General features: G+C 34.7%; 1 protein-coding gene across 5 annotated transcripts in view; it reads right to left on the bottom strand.

The window, feature by feature from the left end:
* The window catches only part of LOC117314957 (disintegrin and metalloproteinase domain-containing protein 10-like), a 63,297-nt gene extending 40,009 nt beyond the window's left edge, over positions 1-23,288 (bottom strand). For all 5 annotated transcript variants that reach the window (XM_033869063.1, XM_033869065.1, XM_033869061.1 and 2 more), the window contains exons 1-2: positions 23,086-23,288; positions 153-291 (exon numbers count right to left, since the gene is read on the bottom strand). In XM_033869063.1, the coding sequence (XP_033724954.1) occupies positions 153-291; positions 23,086-23,143 (197 nt within the window). In that variant the 5' untranslated portion in view covers positions 23,144-23,288. The remainder of the gene's footprint in view (positions 1-152; positions 292-23,085) is intronic.
* Between the last annotated feature and the right edge of the window lie 249 nt (positions 23,289-23,537).

Below are 23,537 nucleotides of genomic sequence, written 5' to 3'. Positions count from 1 at the left end.
AAATATCTATATAGGTTTATTCTCCATCTGTCTTGTCGAGAGTTAAAATTATAAATACTCCGTAAGTCGTTCTGTCGAACATTTATAGAGCTCAAGTCTCAGAAAAAACTAGGAATAAACAATATAACATATAAGTCTAACACATCACTTACTTGCCAAAGGCTTTAAACTGTAACACCAGCGACGGGTCAGTGAGGGACCGTTTGGCCCGTAGGTGGCGCTGGTGAAGAGTATTGGGACTGTAACTTAATTCTTCATAATGACGAATGTAATCATCTAGGCGGGCGGCATCTACAAATAAAAATTCATCCATTGTATATCAAAATTGTTAGGCTGGTCATGCTGAAATTAATGATATATTGCACTCTTCTTAATTCCAAACTTTCCGCTTTTTTTCGGTAAAATGTCATTATTGAAAGCCTTGAGACTTAAGAAGTTTTGAGTTACGAAATTCTCAGAAACATTTCACCATGAATACAAGGTAATGAAATCTTTGCACTTTTAAATCATATACAGAAAAGGATATCCTAAAACTCATTGGTTATATGTTAGACAGGATGTCAGAATACTCAGGGGTCAGATTAGACAGGATATCAGATTACTAAGGGTTCAGATAAGATAGGATGCCAGAATAGTCAGGGGTCAGATAGTACCATATGTCAGAATAGTCAGGGGTCAGATAGTACCATATGTCAGAATAGTCAGGGGTCAGATAGTACCATATGTCAGAATAGTCAGGGGTCAGATAAGACAGGATATCTTAACAGAACAGCCTCATGTATAGACTTAACCATACACTTTATGGTAATTTACATGCGTATCACATGTAAACTAAAAAACGAATGTTTTATATATATATGACTTATAAATTTCTAAATTAAACCCCCAGATATCCCACCTTCTATCCAATAATACAATGTACATCTATAAGCACAGATTATAAATCAAATGCCCAGCTTTATGGAGTGAGGAACGTTAACGACACAGTAGATATAGGACACCATGTATGACACTGGTACAACGGTAATAGTGGATAACCACTTAATACAAGTGTGTATCTATGGGTGTGGCCCTCCATTATCAATTACAGTGAATGTAGATCAGGCTGAACACTGAAGCGTTAGTGGGCTACATATAGTGAACCTTATACATCTCCACAACTCAACTTACACATGATCAGACGACTTACACATGATCAGACGACTTACACATGATCAGACAACTTACACATGATCAGACGACTTACACATGATCAGACGACTTAACACATGATCAGACGACTTACACGTGATCAGACGACTTACACATGATCAGACGACTTACACATGATCAGACAACTTACACACGATCAGACGACTTAACACATGATCAGACAACTTACACATGATCAGACAACTTACACGTGATCAGACGACTTAACACATGATCTGACGACTTACACATGATCTGACAACTTACACATGATCTGACGACTTAACACATGATTAGACTTACACATGATCAGACAATTTACACATGATCAGACAACTTAACACATGATCTGACTTACACACGATCAGACGACTTACACATGATCAGACAACTTACACATGATCAGACAACTTACACATGATCAGACGACTTACACATGATCAGACGACTTACACATGATCAGACGACTTACACATGATCAGACCCATGAGAGGGCTACAATGACTGGGTCACTTTCAGTGTGACTTGATTTGCTTGTAGAGATTACTTTGTTGAATTTATATTTTTCAACTTTATTGAGCTGTCAATTTTTACAATTTGAGGGGGCTATCAATTTTTACATCTTTTTAGGGCTATCAATTTTACAAAAAGTCTAGGTGGCCTGTATAGATCTTAATTTACATCTTGATAGGGCTTCCAAGTGTAGATCTTAAATTATGGAAGCTAGATTGCACGTTTGGTACTGGGAAATATGTATAAAAACAAAAGGCTGATGTGGCCTGTATCTGTAGATATATTTTAGACCTGGATGTCACTATCGTTAAATATTTATAGAAAAGGTCCATGTGGTCTTTGCAATGTGGTACAAAGCTTAATTCACATCTTGGTGGAGCTATCATGCATATCAATTGAAGAACTTTTATTTCAGAGCTAGATAAAACCTTTTGTTATATAAAACAAAAGGTTCGTGTAGCCTGTGGAGATCTTATGTTTCGTACCTGCATGACACTATTTAATTTTGTTCAACATATAGAAAGAAATTAAAGGTCCATGTGGCCTGTGTGGATCTTATATTTCATGCCTGGATGACACCCTTTTTTTTTTAAATATATATCTTTTAGCATTTTTGCCAGTGAAATATAGAAATTTATCAAACTAATAAAATATAGATTTTCACTGCAGCGATGAGCAGTGAAAATATAAGATTTTGCAGTGAAAGTATAAGATTTTGCAGTGAAATGTAAGATTTTGCAATGAAAATTTAAGTTTTCTGTTTTTGACCAATCAGAGCGGACCTTTGTATTCACCTCGTTGAAACTTGTTGATTTTTCCAATCGAAGCGGAGATAGATAAATTGGTTATTTTGCTGTATTTCTAAAATTTTCAGACTATAGTTTTTGACAAAATATACTCATTTAACGTTAGATATTCATGCACAGATCTAGATTCTCCGATAACAGCAGAAAACGCTTAAATTGCGTTGATCAGTCCTTTCAAAATGGCACCGTCAAGTTGACGTGGAGTAATCATATATAAGTCACAAAGAGATGACGTCATTACTGATTCCCGCACTTTTTGACACTATTAATTTTTTGATGTTTTTTATTTTGTTTTTAAGTTTTAATTATGAAATGCAATAAAAAGCAAACCATGAAATATAACATATATTTCACTGGTATGATAGAATATTTTGATATTCCCTCATACTTGCATTGTGAAATATATTTTATATCAAACGGGAAACCATTCAATATCCGTAATGTACCGTACTGTCCAATTCTCATCCTGGTACAAACAATCGTGAATCACAACACTCCCACACCACTCGGAGTCAAGCCTATAGCGTTGATCAATCAAGCCTCAATGTTCACTTTTATAAGTATGTATAAACATTTACCTGTGAATGATTACCTAAGAGAGTCACAAGTTAGGAATTACCACGAGAAACAGAAGATAAACATGTCCACATACCTTTTATTTTATTTTAATTTTAACACCAAGAAACAGTAAAAGATCGTGAAAGTTTTAACACCACGTTAATTAGAGTTTACCCGTCAGGGCTCAGTTGTTCAAAGGTTGATACGCTAGCTAATCACAGTTTTAGCAACAATTTTAAAATCCCGAAAAAAAATTGTGGTAAAACTAGCTTGACAAAATTTTATGAAAATATAACATTCATCAGTCTCTTCCTACCTGTTATTTTAAGGAATATACATAAACAGATTTTGAAGTAAAGGAGAAATGAGATCATTTGTAAGGACTGACAGGTTTTGGAGGTGGAGGAAAGGCAGAGTACCCGGAGAAAAACCACCGGCCTACGGTCAGTACCTGGCAACTGCCCCACGTAGGTTTAAAACTTACAACCCAGAGGTGGAGGGCTAGTGATAAAGTGTTGGGACACCTTAACCACTTGGCCACCGCGGCCCCTAATCAATTGTGATATATTATTATTAGCTTTTGAACAACTGGGTCCAGATCATTAAAGTATTTTAGATTTTCAGCCACTCATGAATTGCCACATCATAAAAAGCCTATATATATATATAACCACGGTGATTGTTCCCTGATTTATGTTTCCGTGTATATTAATTGGCCTTGCTAAAATCCACCTCAGCTGACTCGAATGAGACCCGCCACTAAAAAATTAATCATGCTCGATTTTCCCAGAAATCATAAAATCTAGCTTTATAGAAATATGTTACAGAGTTTGTGTTAAAACTATCATTATCTAAATTTGAAATAAAAATATACACATCCAGCCATTCAAAATAATCATCTTAGAATGAAAATGCTCTTATTTTATTCAGGTTTAAAAGAATCTGGCAGTGAAAATAGTCTCTCAGTTTTCTGGTAAACTAACGAAACTTGATACAGTGACAAGATCGAGTTTAACTTGATACACAAATGTATTCTCCAGTCATAACGGGCAGTTTGTATGTTGATACAGGACGGCAAGAACAAATATTAGAATCTGGTTCAATCAATGTACATCATTTTAACATCCCTCTATACGAGTATCGTCATTGTGGATTATCACACTCGACCAAACCTGTGTTCCTGTAGAAATGTTCTGGCTTATAATTGTAAAGGATAGTGACAAATATGCTCACTATAATGCCTCGACCATCTAAGTTGTTTTTTTCACAATTTACAACTAATTAAATGGTTAAATAAATATAACACAATCTGAGCCGAACATCATGAAAATAAACAATGCATTTGTATCATTGGAATTGCTCAGACCAGGCCAATATACTGAACTTTCATTTTCCTATCTTAATACGGTAAAAAATCACAATTATTTATTTTGTACAATTATTAATTTTATTTATTTTGTACAATTATACATTAATTTTATTCATTTTGTACAGTAAAACATCATAATTATCTATTTTGTACAATTATACATGAATATTATTAATTTTGTACAATAAAACATTCTTTTGATCTATTTTGTACATTAATACATTATTTTTGTATCTATTTTGTTCAATAATACATAATTGTTTGATCTATTTTTTAAAGAATCCATAAATGGAAATAAATTGTCACAGGCACCTGTACGTGTTACATTTACCATTTATGGACTTCGACTGAGGTGGAAATGTGGTTATATAAACCTGAGAATGAAATATTGACAGACACAGGTCCATATATATGCGAGTCAGACCATATCCCATAAACATCTTATACCAGTTAGTTTCCTCTGGCCCTGACACCATGCATGTCGACGTCTGGACTGAAATTTTTACCATCGTCAAGAGATTCGAACACTGCTATGGGACTAAATGGGTGTTTTGAGGTTAATAGGTATATCATTATTCAATGTAAGGAAGGTGTTATCTCACGCCCGATTATAATTCATCACTACCAAAATCTTAACGACACAGGAAATGGCGTCGGAAAAATTAACTTTAATGTTGCATGTGCCCTGGCACTACATGTACACCAGACATGGTGTCAGGGCCAGAGGAAACTCAGACTACTGGTAATTATAAACATTCCTATTTACACTGTATTTGATGCTTATAAACACCTTTCCATTAAATTGTCCTGCACAAATTATAAGTAAAATCACAGAGTTCTAATATTGTAGGGTATTGCTATATAAAGCATCTGATCATATGATAACACAATGTTATGAATTACAATAAATGTTGATTTCATCTCAAAATGTACAATTACATATTGATATATGAATAAATGGATTTCACAACAGGCTTTTATAAATTAGCTATAGCCTATACTGGTGCTTTTGGTTTATTTTGTTTAATGTCCTATTAACAGCCAGTGTCATTTAATATAAGGACGTGCCAGGTTTTAGAGGTGGAGGAAAGGCGGAGTATACACGGAGAAAAACCACCGGCCTACGGTCATACCTGGCAACTGTTCTCTTGTCCTTTATGATGAGCTTTAATAGTTTGTAGGACAATGACAGTTCTACTATGATTGAATTATAATTAATATACATGATCAGCCTCAGGCTGGGATTATATCACAGTATGATTATAGTAATAATTTTGGAAGAGAAAAGGATAAAATTCAATAAAATACAGACAACTGAAAAAGATATACAGGTACAAGTACCAGATATTAACCGAGGGGAGTAATCCAGGCTAGAGGGACATGCATTGTGTTTCTAAAAATACATCCCTCCCGTTTTAAAGGAAACACAAACTTTACCAGGACACCTAACCCTATACGTTTAGTGTATTTATATGCTGGGTTTTGTTTCTAATCTTCTACAGAGAGAATCGATTTTTCTCCTGGAACAGAGCAGTTCAACTACTTCTTAATCATGTCTAATTGGATTTTAAATTGTACACAGAATTTGTGATTAATATATATATAAATTGTACTCCGAATTTGTGATCAACGCCAAATTTGTGATCAATGTATATTAATTGTAAGCATATATCAATTGTACTCTGAATTTGTGATCAATATAAATACATTAAATTTCAAATTTGTGATCAATATGTTATAAGTCAATGTGTTACGTGTTTTGGGAATTGAACCAGGATCCATTGCTTGATAGACCGGCTCTCTCCTCAGACAAGTTGGTACGAAGGGACCAGCCAGTATTTATAACCGCGGTAATAAGAAAAAGAGGAATCTCCGGAGAATTGGTAGAAAGGAATCGAATCAAGTAGTCTTTACTGATCAGGTTACAACCGTAAAACTGTTTATTAAGAAGATAGAATACATCAATCATTTACTCTTTTGAAATAAACATATAACTGATAAAATGGCATTTATTTGTTTATTCAGAATCAAGCTTTTAAAAACAGAGAACTTTACCCGGGACGTGTTTTGACAATTTTTAATCTACCTAGTCTATTTCTAACATGTAAATCTATTTCTACATCTGATACTTAGGTCTTTAAGTGAAGGCCTCACCCCAGACTATCTGAGTATCGCCACAAGCTAGACTCTGTATATTATCTTCAAGTATGGATCATGTCAAATTTCTGTATGATTAACTTTCAACAAACGTAGCTCTCCCTAAGTTACACCATATGTTGAATCTATGTCGACCTTTTACGTGTTAGAATTGATGCAGTATATGAAACATAAATTTAGTCAAGACTCGAACATATAACGATTTTCATTTGTTTCTAAAATATATCATAATGTAATTAAAATTTTACAAATTACCATTATCTCACGTACACAATTTATTGAATCAATGTAAATTTGATTTTTCTATGTTAATTTTCTTTCTTTCTTTTTTTTTCTTTCTTTTTTTTCTTTCACTATTACACAAACACTTACACCGTGCATGTATAAGGAAATGTATGTACACCGGTATACAATTTCAACTGAGGTTGTTTGAAATCTTAATACCACACCCGTGATGGCAATTTAACATATTGAAATATAAAATTTCATTAAAATTCACATTTGAACCAGATGGTTGATATCAAAATTTGACTGAAATATAAGAAAATCTAGAAACTCTAGAATCACTAAATCTGTAAACATTTTCCTCTCAAGTCTTGAAACTGATATTGTTTCTCACATTAAAACCTTTCGTAATTTTTAGGTGATAACATGTACAGACAATGGTGATTCAGAAAGTTCAATAAATCTTGGAACCGATTCCCAGCACTAATCGTTATATCTGCTTAATATCACAGTTTCTGTTAATAGCAATATTTCTATTCCTCAGTAAAATCCAGTAATCCTTGCTAACCGCTGCGACGCAGTATCTACAGCTGTTAAATTTTCAACCTGACACCACACCCATAATTAAGTCCTTGTATTTACATTGATTTACAGAGAGTGCCCTGGCCTGATATATACTATGTAATTACCTATACACATTCAGTACATGTACCGGGTATATTTACACAGAGTGTCCATTTCGGTACAAGTCCTTATTTATCTGTAAATATGACTTTGCATGTAAGTTTACAAGTTAGTTAAACATCTGCCCAGAAATAATTTGACCGACATTTAATTTTGTTAAACCAAACATACTTCCTTGTAATAGATCTAAGACTGTGAGGTTTTACCGGAGACACAAATCTGGATTATAGACATGTTAATTACATGATTTAAAATCCTTGTACCCATCACAATGTAACATTTTCTTCCACCAGGTCTGGTGATTGATCAAATCGTGATCACAAACTTTAAGTATAGCTTAGCATAGAAACATAAACTTTACAGTCAAGAATTGATCTGAAAAGGCAGTGCTAGAGCGCCACCTAGTGACACTTGGTTAAGTGGAGTTATTCCCCCTGACTAAACTTTATTCAAATATAAAAGGCAATATAAAAAAATGTATATTGTTTAAACTTGGTGATGTAATATTTTTAACACCGAGAAGGACGAAACAGCTGTATGATGTCCCTAACATCACTGACGAGTCCTAGAAGGACGAAACAGCTGTATGATGTCCCTAACATCACTGACGAGTCCTAGAAGGACGAAACAGCTGTATGATGTCCCTAACATCACTGACGAGTCCTAGAAGGACGAAACAGCTGTATGATGTCTCTAACATCACTGACGAGTCCTACAAGGACGAAACAGCTGTACGATGTCCCTAACATCACTGACGAGTCCTACAAGGACGAAACAGCTATATGATGTCCCTAACATCACTGACGAGTCCTAGAAGGACGAAACAGCAGTGGGATGTCCCTAACATCACTGACGAGTCCTACAAGGACGAAACAGCTGTACGATGTCCCTAACATCACTGACGAGTCCTAGAAGGACGAAACAGCTGTACGATGTCCCTAACATCACTGACGAGTCCGACAAGGACAAAACAGCAGTGGGATGTCCCTAACATCACTGACGAGTCCTACAAGGACGAAACAGCTGTACGATGTCCCTAACATCACTGACCCTAACATCACTGACGAGTCCTACAAGGACGAAACAGCTGTACGATGTCCCTAACATCACTGACGAGTCCTACAAGGACGAAACAGCTGTACGATGTCCCTAACATCACTGACGAGTCCTAGAAGGACGAAACATCTGTGGGATGTCCCTAACATCACTGACGAGTCCTAGAAGGACGAAACAGCTGTACAATGTCCCTATATATATATAGCTAACATTACTGACGAGTCCTTGAAGGACGAAACAGCTGTTCGATGTCCCTAACATCACTGACGAGTCCTAGAAGGATGAAACAGCTGTACGATGTCCCTAACATCACTGTCGAGTCCTAGAAGGACGAAACAGCTGTACAATGTCCCTAACATCACTGACGAGTCCTAGAAGGACGAAACAGCTGTACAATGTCCCTATATATATATAGCTAACATTACTGACGAGTCCTTGAAGGGACAGCTGTATGATGTCCCTAATATTACTGACGAGTCCTAGAAGGACGAAACAGCTGTGTAATGTCCCTAACATTACTGACGAGTCCTTGAAGGACGAAACAGCTGTATTATGTCCCTAACATTACTGACGAGTCCTAGAAGGACAAAACAGCTGTATGATGTCCCTAACATCCCCATCGAGTCCTTGAAGGACTAAACAGCTGTACGATGTCCCTAACATCACTGTCGAGTCCTAGAAGGATGAAACAGATGTATGATGTCCCTAACATCACTGACGAGCCCTAGAAGGACTTAACAGCTGTATGATGTCCTTAACAGCCCTTGAAGGATTAAATAGCTGTATGATGTCTCTAGCATCACTGATCATGATGAGTCCTAGAAGGACTAAACAGCTGTTTGGTGTCCCTAATATCACTGACGGGTCCGGATCCTTGAAGCACAAAACAGCAGTGTGATTTCTCTAGCATCACTGATGATGAGCCCTACAAGGACTACACAGCTGTATGATGTCCCTAACATCACTGATGAGTCCTAGAAGGATGAAACAGCTGTATGATGTCCCTAACATCACTGATGAGCCCTAGAAGGACTTAACAGCTGTATGAATCCTTAACAGCCCTTGAAGGATTAAATAGCTGTATGATGTCTCTAGCATCACTGATCATGATGAGTCCTTGAAGGACTAAACAGCTGTTTGGTGTCCCTAACATCACTGACGAGTCCTAGAAGGATGAAACAGCTGTATGATGTCCCTAACATCACTGATGAGCCCTGAAGGACTAATTATAAACAGCTGTATGATGTCCCTAACATCACTGACGAGTCCTAGAAGGATGAAACAGCTGTATGATGTCCCTAACATCACTGATGAGCCCTAGGACTATACAGCTATATCATGTACGAGGATGAAACAGTTAAATGTTGAATGACTACCACATGCAGTTCTAACTCTCAATTTGTATCGAAAGGTGCAAATATAATCCTCTGTACCTACACATATACATCACATATACAACACATATTTGTCTTGGAAAAAAGAACCACAAAGTCCATCTCTCTTTGATAGCGATGGATGTAGGACATATCTTAACAAAAAAAAAAAACATTTAATTTGTATGGCCACAATTCATCCCAGTAATATTAAAGTTTATCAATAATGCACAAGGTATATCATGATCATATACCTCTAGTCCGGTGTGTTTAACTTCCTTATTGAGTCACTGTATATACAGACTTAGCTGGAGGTGGCCAGTCTAATGTTTATATATAATTACCATAGATATTTGCATATAGTGCGCACTCGTGTATATAGTGCACACTCATGTATAGTGCACATGTACGTTTTTGAGGTTCATTTAAAAAAAAAAAAAAAAATTTAAATAATTTTTCAATGTTTAACTGCACGGTAGCTGAGTTCTGTAATTAGCAAAGCTACATTACAACATTTAATTGGAATCACCGGTTAGATTTGACACGTTGAATTGACAGCTATAGTAGGTTGTTTATATTTTACATTGTAGGTCATATATAGCGTCGTTGATGGGAAGAGAGTCTAGGGATGGATTAGAGTTTCTGTTTCCTTATATGTAGCTATTTTTTATTGAAAATGTATTCTACATATTTTATATAAATTTTTACAAAACCATATATATAAAGCTCTAAATTTTGATATTCTAGAGACACGGTGCCAGTCTACCTAAGGATGTGTCCATTTGTTTGGCAGCATCCACGTGCACGTGCATATAGGAGTTATACATAGTGTATTGTAATCATCTTCTTGTCAGTTTAATCATATTAATGACTGTCAAACAATATAATTTAAATTTATTAGATATTTCAATCAGGTACATATACATGTTAGAAACATCCATCAACATAACATTTCAATACAAATTTAAAGTATTAAAAACTGTTACCTTGAAGAATCATAAAGATTGAAGAATCATAAAGATTAATAATGTTTTATTCATACATAATAATTTAATATTTGACAATTAAGAAAGTAAAATATGCATATAACTGATGACTATCGATCACAAATCTACGGCTATCAAAATTTGAATTTTTTTTTTTATATATAACGAAGGCAAAATTTACATTTAAAATTCTTGCAATTCTGTGCTGTGATGTGTACAGGAAGTATTTACCAGCTGAGGATTTGAGTGTAACAACTCCTTCCTAGAGACCTATAGAAAATGTGCAGGAACTTTGGTTCATATTTTTAAAATTTGCTTCCTTTATTTTTAAGCCAAGCTAGAACAAACACTTTTATCCTTCAGGCCTATAACTGATCATCAAAAACATATTTATCAGCTAGGAGAAACATTTTTAGCTTCATCGATCATCATTTGTTTGAAAATAATTTTTTGAAATATGTTCCTACTGGGGCCGCGGTGGCCGAGTGATTAAGGTGTCCCGACACTTTAACACTAGCCCTCCACCACTGGGTTGTGAGTTCGAAACCTACGTGGGGCAGTTGCCAGGTACTGACCGTAGGCCGGTGGTTTTTCTCCAACTCCAAAACTAGGCACGTCCTTAAATGACCCTGGCTGTTAATAGGACGTTAAACAAAACAAGCAAACAAATATGTTCCTACTGGCTGAAGAAAATATCATTTTTAACATGTATAATCAAGGTTAAATTCACTGATCTATCATTTTAATGTGTTTTAATTATATCTCTAAAATGACATTAATTATAAATTGATTATTATTCAAACCCTATAGGGCATTCTCATTTCAATTCAGTACCATCCATCATGGTCTAGATAAGAAATTCATGATAAATTTTATTTTTCTTTGAATCTTTACAGAACATTTTATCACTTACGACAGTTTGTCTTCCTTGTTTTTCCTCATTTTATCACTTACGACAGTTTGTCTTCCTTGTATTTCCTCATTTTATCACTTACGACAGTTTGTCTTCCTTGTTTTTACTCATTTTATCACTTACGACAGTTTGTCTTCCTTGTATTTCCTCATTTTATCACTTACAACAGTTTGTCTTCCTTGTATTTCCTCATTTTATCACTTACGACAGTTTGTCTTCCTTGTATTTCCTCATTTTATCACTTACGACAGTTTGTCTTCCTTGTATTTCCTCATTTTATCACTTGCGACAGTTTGTCTTCCTTGTATTTCCTCATTTTATCACTTACAACAGTTTGTCTTCCTTGTATTTCCTCATTTTATCACTTACGACAGTTTGTCTTCCTTGTATTTCCTCATTTTATCACTTACGACAGTTTGTCTTCCTTGTATTTCCTCATTTTATCACTTACAACAGTTTGTCTTCCTTATATTTCCTCATTTTATCACTTACAACAGTTTGTCTTCCTTGTATTTCCTCATTTTATCATTTACAACAGTTTGTCTTCCTTGTATTTCCTCATTTTATCATTTACAACAGTTTGTCTTCCTTGTATTTCCTCATTTTATCATTTACAACAGTTTGTCTTCCTTGTATTTCCTCATTTTATCACTTACAACAGTTTGTCTTCCTTGTATTTCCTCATTTTATCACTTACAACAGTTTGTCTTCCTTGTTTTTACTCATTTTATCATTTACAACAGTTTGTCTTCCTTGTTTTTCCTCATTTTATCATTTACAACAGTTTGTCTTCCTTGTATTTCCTCATTTTATCACTTACAACAGTTTGTCTTCCTTGTATTTCCTCATTTTATCACTTACAACAGTTTGTCTTCCTTGTTTTTACTCATTTTATCACTTACAACAGTTTGTCTTCCTTGTATTTCCTCATTTTATCACTTACAACAGTTTGTCTTCCTTGTTTTTCCTCATTTTATAACTTACAACAGTTTATCTTCCTTGTATTTCCTTATTTTATAACTTACAACAGTTTGTCTTTCTTGTATTTCCTCATTTTATCACTTACAACAGTTTGTCTTCCTTGTATTTCCTTATTTTATAACTTACGACAGTTTGTCTTCCTTGTTTTTCCTCATTTTATCACTTACAACAGTTTGTCTTCCTTGTATTTCCTCATTTTATCACTTACAACAGTTTGTCTTCCTTGTATTTCCTCATGATCAGGTCTCTACAATCTTTTCCAAATTCCTAACATTTTTTTCCTTTAAATCATATTTTCCAATCGATAGTAGAAATCTCACCAAAAGGTTCTTTTTCAAAATCTGTTTGGAATTATATTGCTGAATTATGATCACTTATTGGTATATATGTATTAGTATGAGAAAGTACACTCATTAATCAATTATGTAAAACTTATCAGTCAAATATAACAAGTGCAATCAATGATTGCGAAAGCTCACCGGCGGCAGCAATCGCACTATAAATTCATTTAATATAAGCATGTCATTTTGAAATTGTACGTCACTTAATATCGCTCCTAGACCTCTAATGGATGTATATACAAGCTTTCCAAAACTTACCCCAAAAATTTTAAAGTGGGTTTTGGTGCCAAAATAAATGGTAAAATGCCGTTTTTTTTTTGCGTGATTTTGCTATAATTATCAGTCAAGCTCCTGGACCTCTAGTGAATGTATAAACCAAATTAGAAGGGTGTGAGGTATATACTTTTGGACTTAAAAGCTTTCCAAAAACTGATCCCAAAAGCTTTAAAGTGGGGTGGGACGCAGACGCTGGGGGTAAAGCATTAGCTCACAGTTACTCCTAACCGGTGAGCTAAAAATAGATTCTGTTCAATTTACACAGTCCCACCTTACATCACACCTCTTACATGGCTAATGACCCCTTAAGGTCTATACTTAATATGTTGACAAGATGTTAAACAATACTAAACAAAACTACCCATGAAATTATAATTTAACACCAAAAATACAAATGTAACAAAACACCTAGACGACACAAAATACCTGAAACACCTTATATGAATATTCAAACATCTCAATATGTCATAAGACTGCTGTTTCAGCTACCCGATACCCGTTTGATTTTAGCTTTCACTTCCGTATATCTCGTAACATCAGGAAGATGGCAGATCTCAGAAGATCAAACTCATAGATTAAGTCAAATCTTAAACTCAAGTGATCTTTCTTGGCCATTTCGGGATATTGCCACCCGAAGGAAATTTGGAAAAAGTGTATGATTATAGTGGGGGTTACAAGTTAGGGTAAGGGACTGGATTTTTGTTGTCGCCTGACGAAGACCAAATTTTAAAATTGAGAATTGCAAGAAAAATTCAGAAATAAGTTTTTTAACTGCCTGTAAGAATTTGTTGAATACATTTGTATTATATAAACCGATGAATTTCAGGGCTTTTTTCTGGGGGCTTTAGGGGCAGTGAATGTTAACGGCCCCCATTCCCAATTGAAATTATTTCATATTTGAGCCAATTCACAAAATTTGCAGTTTACTCCTGAAAAAATCTTTTCCAAATCACTAATTTTCTTCCCAAAATGAGACAAAAAGGCCCTTTCCCAAATTAAACCAGTAAGAAAAAGTCCCGAATTCAATCCGTTTTACTCCTTTTTATGGAAATAGCAGTTATTGCATGATATCCTTTATACAGAAACAATATCTTGAATCTGATAGTTTCAATACACAGAGCCATATGTAGACATGTAAATGTCTAGATCTGCTATAGTTTTATAAACCTTTAGGGAGAAAATTCTGAATTAATTGTCCTGAACAAGCATCAGTGACATGCACTTGTAATTCCCCCCAGGGCGGGGCTTGTCTGGAAATCATTGTCCTAGCCAGTGTCAGAGTGATTCTGTCCAACATCGATCTGTAATTCCCCCCCAGGGCGGGGCTTGTCTGGAAATCATTGTCCTAGCCAGTGTCTGAGTGATTCTGTCCAACATAGATTTGTAAATCTCCCAGGGTGGGGACTTCTGGAAAATCCTGTTAGACGAACTCTCTATAAGGCCTTGGCCTATACAGTATATACACCTCCCAGAATCCCCCGGGGTCGGGAGGATGTTTATAGTGGCTGTGCCTATTAATATAAATCAGGTCATCGTTGTTTCATGATCACGATCAGACATCGTTGTTTCATGATCACGATCAGACATGCAATAGGTTCAACATTATTTTTATAATTCCCCGTTTATACATCTATAATCCCATCATCAATCCGATATGTTTAGGATTTTATATTGATTTTGTAAACTTTAATTTAACCACATGTACAACACAATCATTATTTTCCGATGAATCAGCAAAACTGTAGATTAGCTATATCTTTATGTCATTGTACCTTTATTTTGACTTGAGCAAGTCGAAGTTACTAGACTTGCTGAAGATTATAAATCCAAAAATAACAGAAAACTTAAAATTCATACAATCTACAATATTCAAGTGTAAAAATGATGACAATTTTCAGGAAAAGGACCCTCTGGTTGAATGAATGAATAAAAAAGACTTACAGTAATTCATTATCATAATGACATATTATCATAATTGATACTGATGATAGATTTTTGTGAAGAAATATCTTAGATCCTTTGATTTTAAGTCCAATACAAACAAGAAATATCTTTAAAAAAGATTAAAGGTGTAGTTTTAATGCTGGTGGTTATAATGTAAAACTGCTGGTGAAATAAATTAACGAACTGAGCCGTTTCAGCATGTATAATAAAATTATATCGGTCTGAATCATTTTTGGTGATATTAAGTCTGCATTTGAATCAGGAATATAGTTTTATTGATGTGTCATTTGAAAAGATACATCCACTTATTCAGCTTGCATTATATCCTAATTTTGTTTCGTTTTTAACTGCATATCTATATTTTACATTTACCGCTACATTGACCAATCACATACTTCATCTTGACCAGTAACGCCACCTGTCGCATCATATCCGGGGCCAAAAGAATATTATACGGCTATGCCGAAAAACATTATACTTAAATGAAAATTGACAAGTAACAATGTAGTCACAATTACAGATCTATACCAGTCCAATAATTTAAAATAAAATTTTATTATATGAAGCAATCCCTAAAATGCTAATTTCAACATATGCAGCTTGAGTACAATTTGAACTGGTACTAATCTTGAATCTAGAATATCATGGAATATTGTTATTTTTATATTTTTACTGGTGATCAAAGTTATGGTTTTTATTGGTGAATAAGGGATATCTGGTAATTCTAAAAAATGATATTGACCTCAACTTTGTAAGGGTTAATAATTCCTTAATTCACAAGCTTTAAGGGTCACATATGCATGCATATACAAATGTACATAATCTTGCACATGATCAGCTCACAATTACTGTTAATACACAAAGTGTGCTATATATAGACAGAGGTACGTATGCCAGCATAATGCAAATTTTGTATTTTATCTATTCAAATGAAGAAACTTGAACCAACTTCCTGCTTGGAATAATAGGTATGTATACAATTGCATTGCCATGTATACATGTTTTGTGCTCAATTTGTCCATATATCCTTCAGATCTGGCTATCTGAAGTGATTTTAACAAACACACGCAGTGACTGTCGACGTCACACGAACACAGCGATGTCACACAAACACAGCGATGTCACACTTATCCCCATATAAAACATAGCATCCTCAAGATCATAAGGTCAAACAACACAAATCCTCGGTACCTGTAATCCTCAGCTTTTAGTCAGGTTTATATCTGACTATAACAAAATAATACTGTATTTTAACTTGTAAAATACATAAAATCAATCATTTTTTATAAATTATAACATTAAGAGTAATTAAAAATAAGATGGTTATACAATAATTAATTTTTCTTTGTTTTCATGGTAAATACTCAAATGTGATTGGTCGAATAAATCTTTTCATTCTTCTATGAAAGAAATTCCAAGAATGGCGCGAACAATTTGACGTCACAATACGACATTTGACGTTGTGTATTGATTTGAGAAAAAGAATCCCATTTAAAACCAGTAAAATTGTACATAATACATGTTTTAAATTAGAAAATCATTTTCAAAAATTAATTATAAGTGTCAATGTCAATTATTTTTTAGTTTCATAGGGGTATGAAACTAAAAAAAAATGACATCAAAATATTAATGCTTAAATAACGTTGTAAACAGTGCCAAGCTTAAGGGGATCAAAAAGCATGAGGGACACTTCTAGATTAATAAACTCAAAGTTTATCTACACAATTAGTGACAATATTATGATGAATTGTATTTATAGTCGCTAGAAAAAAATCTGTAAAGTAATCTCAGAATATTGATGACAGCTATAAATATGTATGAAAGCATACATGTAGCTCACGAGTTGAAATTCAGAATCAGTTTTTTAAAAGTACGCCAAAGGTCATGGTCAAGGTCAGCAGGTGAACAAATGTAAAGCCAAAGGAAAGGCACATGATCGTCAAATACAAAAGTGAAGTCTTATCTCATACAGTTAACATGCTGTAGTTGAGGTTTAAGATTTTTGAAAGTAGATATATAGGTGATCATGAAGGTTCATGGTCAAGGTCAGAGTTCGGCTCTGTATTTAAATGTAAGTATCAATAGAAAGGTCCAGTCAGGATTAAGAAAAACACATGTCAAATACATATACTGTGACCAAGCTAAGGTTAAAGGTTTTTAACATGTGTTTATATAATTATTGCTGGATAAACACGATACAACAGAGTATGATGATGTACATATAATTAGGTATTCGAAGAAAGCAATAAAGGAAATGGATTCAGGAAAGAGCAGATTAAGTGTATCCTGAGTACAGGCCTCAATAAAATACATTTACCGGACTTAAACTCGGGATATTTTTTATATTCGCTATATAATAAATCTGAATTAGAATTTTAATTACTAAATAATACATTAATTAGACGGGGTTTCCAGTTGCCTGGGATTGTCAACGAATTCAGAAATTTACTTGGTTTGGTTTGTTTTTGTTTATATTTAACGTCCTATTAACAGCCAGGGTCATTTAAGGACGTGCCAGGTTTTGAAGGTGGAGGAAAGCCGGAGTACTCGGAGAAAAACCACCGGCCTACGGTCAGCACCTGGCAACTGCCCCACGTAGGTTTCGAACTCGCAACCCAGAGGTGGAGGGCTAGTGTTAAAGTGTCGGGACACCTTAACCACTCCGCCACGGCCGCAGTCCATAAGAAATTTACAGCTGCTTGTCAAAATATATATTATATATATATAACCACAAATAAATCTCAAGAATAAAATCTCATTTTGAGGAGTCAAAGACATCATACTCTCATCAAGGGTCTACTGGAGGATACGATGACAAGATCCGAGATGAATTTCCAAATTATGAACGTTTTTGTTTTAAACTTGTCGACCTAAAACTAGAAAATGTAATTAACATTATCACACAATAACAGACTGGCGATGTGTGACATGGATTGTCTTATCACTGACAAAGGTGTAATTACACTGTTAATTAATGACTTATTAAGTTATAATTCAACACACTTTATTAACATAACCCTCTCCCCAAGCTGATTATGAGATCGTCATTTATACATATATAGTTTTTGTGTATGTCATGATTAACTATTAACTATGTAAACGTTTCCATGGAGATTAATTCATGTTTTTCTGCAAAATTTAAGGGGCACATTATTCAGGAACAAGATTTAGGGATTGGGATCATGGAGATAGGGCGTCCAGTTGACCATCGACATTTTAGCAATTTCAGAGTTGAAATCAGCATTTCTCAGAAATCTGAAGGTTATACATGTACATTTACAATACACTGGATGCCCGAGTGTTGATCGCCACCATTAAGTACTGAGTGAGGCATATATATGCCTACATAAAACATACAGACACCGAAATTGTCATTATACCTTCAAAATACTGTTTGTCATGCTTGGCTATCCAGGTTGTTCAGATCGAAATGATTTGTGATAAATATACCCAGGTATATTAGATTGTCCCATTACATACCAGGGAATTCAGTAAACGCTTTGAGGGATGTTTTCGACTCCCATAAATAAGATTGAACGGATATGTCTATATTTGACTTAAATTTTCTTTTTACCCTTCGGATTTCTGAGAAATGGTGAATTACTAAAAGTTAAAAGGTCAGCTTTAACTCTGACATTTGGTTAACCCACTACGTACATATATAGGGCTTGGTCCCACTGGGAATGCTGGTGGTGCCATTATGTATATATTTATACATATATACACTGAATGGATGCTCAATGCGAACAAATTAGAAAGAATACAAATAAATAGATAAATAGTAAATATAAATATCCTTCATGTCCATATTAATCAGGAATTGATAGCTGATTCTAATATATGTAGGCCCCATATCCCAAACCAGTGAGAAAAAGATCCCTCCCAGTCCAGATGGTCACCATGCATGCATCCACCCAGACAAATGTCACGGGTAGGGGCATACATATCATGATTACATAACATAAGTAAAGTAGATATAACTTGAACTGTTAAATTAGTTTATAGTTTTATACATATCTATATGTAATTCTGATACTAAATACCAGATGTCCTCCTCTGGGAAACTTTACAGACTCACTTCAAACTTAAAACCTTACAAATTACGATTATTATTCATAAAACAGTCCGTAGAAATGTAGACACAGCTCACACTGGTGACATGATCAGTATATCAGTCTAAAGTGATGTCATTGTTTATACAGACTTAATATATATATATATATTTACAGGTAATTATTTTTTAATCTGAAGTAAAAGTTAAAGAAATTGTCAAGTGTATTTAATTAAAAGTCTTTTTCAGCATAGCCGTTAATGTTCTTTTGGTCCCGGATAGGACAAGACAGTTGGTAATTAATCTGAAGTAAAAGTTCAAGAAATTGTCAAGTGTATGTAATTAAAAGTCTTTTTTTTTTCATTCTAGTGCAAATTCAAAGATATCAGACATGTTCAATGCTTGTTGACAGTGGTTGTAATCATCCTATAACTTCTCATTGTGAGATCGTGACTTAATCCAGAATTGACCTAAGGTTTAGATTTGTATGGTAGATATTGTCAAGGAAGCTGAAGATGCTTACTCTTCCGAAACACCTGGTCTTCCGGTACCTTTAGGGTGTTCATATAAAACCAGATTTTTCTTATATTTCACCCTTGTTACATCAATTTGGACTTAGAATTACGATTTCATCATCATGTGGCTATTCTCTGTTGTTTTTGAAATGTTTCAGAAATTTCCACTATCATACATATATATTTGTTTCCAGGTGAAGCTTTCGTATAAATTTAACAATTTTTCGTATGATCAGGAATAGTCCGAGAAATATTGCCCCCACTGCTCTCTCGTTCACAGAAGTGGCAGAGTAACACCGAGAGATATGTTTATTGATGACTAACAATGAGAAAATCGGGTTAATTTTGTCTATCAGGTGACAATTCTACAGGGCAATGAAATGTCATTTCAATTACAAATTTTATACATATATGTCGGTTAACAGTCGCAGTGAAGGTGTATCCCCAGTGTTGTACAGATACAACATGAACACCAATTAAATCGACTTTTTAAACACCTGCAGCAGGTCATGATCAGATTCAATAATTGATCCACTTGCTGAAGATTTATATTGTATATTGTCCTCAAGATTAAAAATACTAAAAAGATCAATATTTATATTTCTACCACAATAGGGAGATGTTATTCAGTTCCCAAGCCATCCAAACAACTCTGGGATAGACAATTATTATATACAACGTTGTATAAACTGTAAATGTGTTTTGATTGGCTGACATGCATGGTGATCTCTGATTGGTTGAGATTACTTTTTAATCTCGTGATTCGTGGCAATTTGATTGGCCGACATATATGCATGTGAAGCCCGCAGAAATTATAACTATGCAGAAAGTAGTTTTCACTTGTTTTTCTGATAACTGATTTTTATATATATATATATATATAATTTCTATTTTTTAAATACTTTGAAGATCTTTAATAATAAACCTGTTAACTAATTGTTATGATTTAATTAAAGTAATGAATTAAAACATTTCTGAAATTGTTAGTTTTGCATATTAATAAGGGGTGTCACTACATGTATACAGGTCATACAATCATACCCTAGCTAATGCCCCAAATGATATACAAATGGGGGTCAATTCATCGTCGTATTAAAAAGCTATTTTAATTGTGGTAACACATGTACAGTTGACACAAACTCATGGTGTGTAATGTACCTCACTCTACATATATCAACAATCAGTTAGCATAAACTAATTCATTGTTGATGAAAATAAAAAGTAATTTTCTTCCTTGAATATATTCATCAAGATCAATTACATTTGCAATTCCGGCTTGAAATAAACTCTGAGAAAGCGTCCTGTAGCGACAAAATGTCTACGTTATAGACATTAAAGTGTTTTAAACACCTGTTATACCAACATCTGAAAACGACAGAGATTCTGGAAATCAGCACGGCTCTTACTAGAATAAATGTAACATTTGCCATTTTTCATTTTCAAATTGATCGTAAATTGATTCTGAAGGCCCAATAATTCCCCAATATTGGACCGATTCTCACGACACTTAAAAATACAACCAAGAGAATATAACACATTCTACAATCTGGAACAGAGATTAAAAAGCTTGATGTGTTTCTTGGTCACACAACGTACAGATCTCTGTAAAAAAAGTCAATACCGGTTTGAGTCAAGGGTTAGAAAAGGCAGATTATAATCCTTTCTTCCAGTGTGCGAGGTTTTGACGAATTTATTGAAAATAAGTTAATACTGTAATTTAATATAATGGAAATAAATTTTGCAAACTGACCACTTTTGGCCAAATAGAAATGTAAACTTGTCCTACTTGTGAAAAGAGGTTAACTTCATAACAACTGTATTATTACTATTATTACTGATGTGGTCGGGCGGGTGATCCCCAGCCGTTTCATTCTGACAGGTGAATCAAACCCCGGACACACAGGTGAAAGACAAGTGGACAAGCACTACCACCTGCACTGTGCCTTCCAATGAAACCACAGGGGCTTGATATATTCTTTAACACTGTACGAAAATTTGATGAGTGATCTGGGGGGGGGGGGGGGGGGGGTTGCGACCCTTGGGTAATTTTTACAATCTGGATCGTAGGAATATGTCAAGTAGTGTTGTCCCCATCCCATTATCATATATAATCGATATCTAAGGCAAGCGATTCTAGATGACTAATGTCAATTGCAAGACCCTGTGCAATACAGTGTACATGCAACCACTCAATGGTATGTACACCGAAAGTGTGGTGTAGGTTTGATTCTAAGTAATATTTATGAATTATACCAGATTATTAGCCGACAGTCGTCCAGTTGACACTTAAAATATTTCTTATTTTGATAAATGCTAGCCGCAGTAGATAGGACCTTTCTTCAGCTTAATTGGTTGAATGTAATACTTTGTAACCCTGAGGTCCCATGTTATATCCCTTTCAAAGGCATTAAAACAAATATAATGTCATGTGCTCTTTCAATCACAATATTAATTTCACAAGTCAAATCACAATTCCTCAGAAATCAAATGGGTACAAATTAAACATCTTCAAATGGGTACAAATTAAACATCTTCAAATGGGTACAAATTAAACATCTGTCAAGTCGACATTCCCTTAAAAAAACAAAGAGTCAAATCTCATTTTCGGGAGTAAGATGGATCTACAGGATGTCTTGGGCCGGGCATAAACCAAAGATATATATTGCATAATTTCACACAAAAAAATGAAAGTCACGAAATAAATATCAGGCACGTGATACTAGAAATGAACCTTATCACGGAAGGCTGGAGTATGACTTCATCTGTTGACGTTAAGTTCAAGGAAAGGTACAGTCACTGGTCATAAATGTGTTAAGAAAGATCTATTGCGGTCTGATAGACTGACCCCGACTACGTATACACCCTAGTTAAATAACCCACCGTGTGAACACTGACCGCCCGGCTTGGTGGGTAGAGCCTTGAGCGCTATAAAATCACGTACGATAAACAAAGAATTCACACAATATAACAGGAAGGCTGGGTCATATTGTTGAATGGGCGTGACTTAAAATTAAACGCACAGTAGATATAATTACATACATATACAAGATAAAGTTTTAAAAGTTGTTAACGTGACCATGATCAATTTATGATACATGACTGGTCATTACTCACGAATTTTTGACAGCAAGGATGGCAATGTTTACCTGTACAAATAGCGATGAAAAATACATATAGAATACAGGAGATCATCAATTCCTTCATGTTTGTTCGTATTTCCCTGAGTTTTCTCTTCCTCCTATCTTCGCCGACCCCAAATTTCTCTAAAATCCTTAAATCCACTTAGAATTATTTGTCAACATATTATCTTCTCAATACACTCACTCGCGGAAATGATTAGATTTTCTGTGGGCATGCGCAGTGAGGACACGATTCACTGGCATATGAGCTTCCGGGTTTAAAATAGAAACGCCTTTCTGTTGTGACAATACAAATTCGTGTACACCGTGTTTGCAATTCATGACCTGTGAACGCAGAACCGTGAACTCGTCACACCTCGGGGCCAATTGTCGTGAATCATTGTGACGTCACGTTTATAAGCAGGATGTCGTTTATGACGTTTGAATTTAAAAGGTCTTAATTGTGCATGATACATTAT

This window comes from Pecten maximus, chromosome 17 (genome assembly GCF_902652985.1).
Source record: "Pecten maximus chromosome 17, xPecMax1.1, whole genome shotgun sequence".
Lineage (NCBI taxonomy): Eukaryota > Metazoa > Mollusca > Bivalvia > Pectinida > Pectinidae > Pecten > Pecten maximus.
This window is presented reverse-complemented; position numbering and strand designations above follow the sequence as displayed.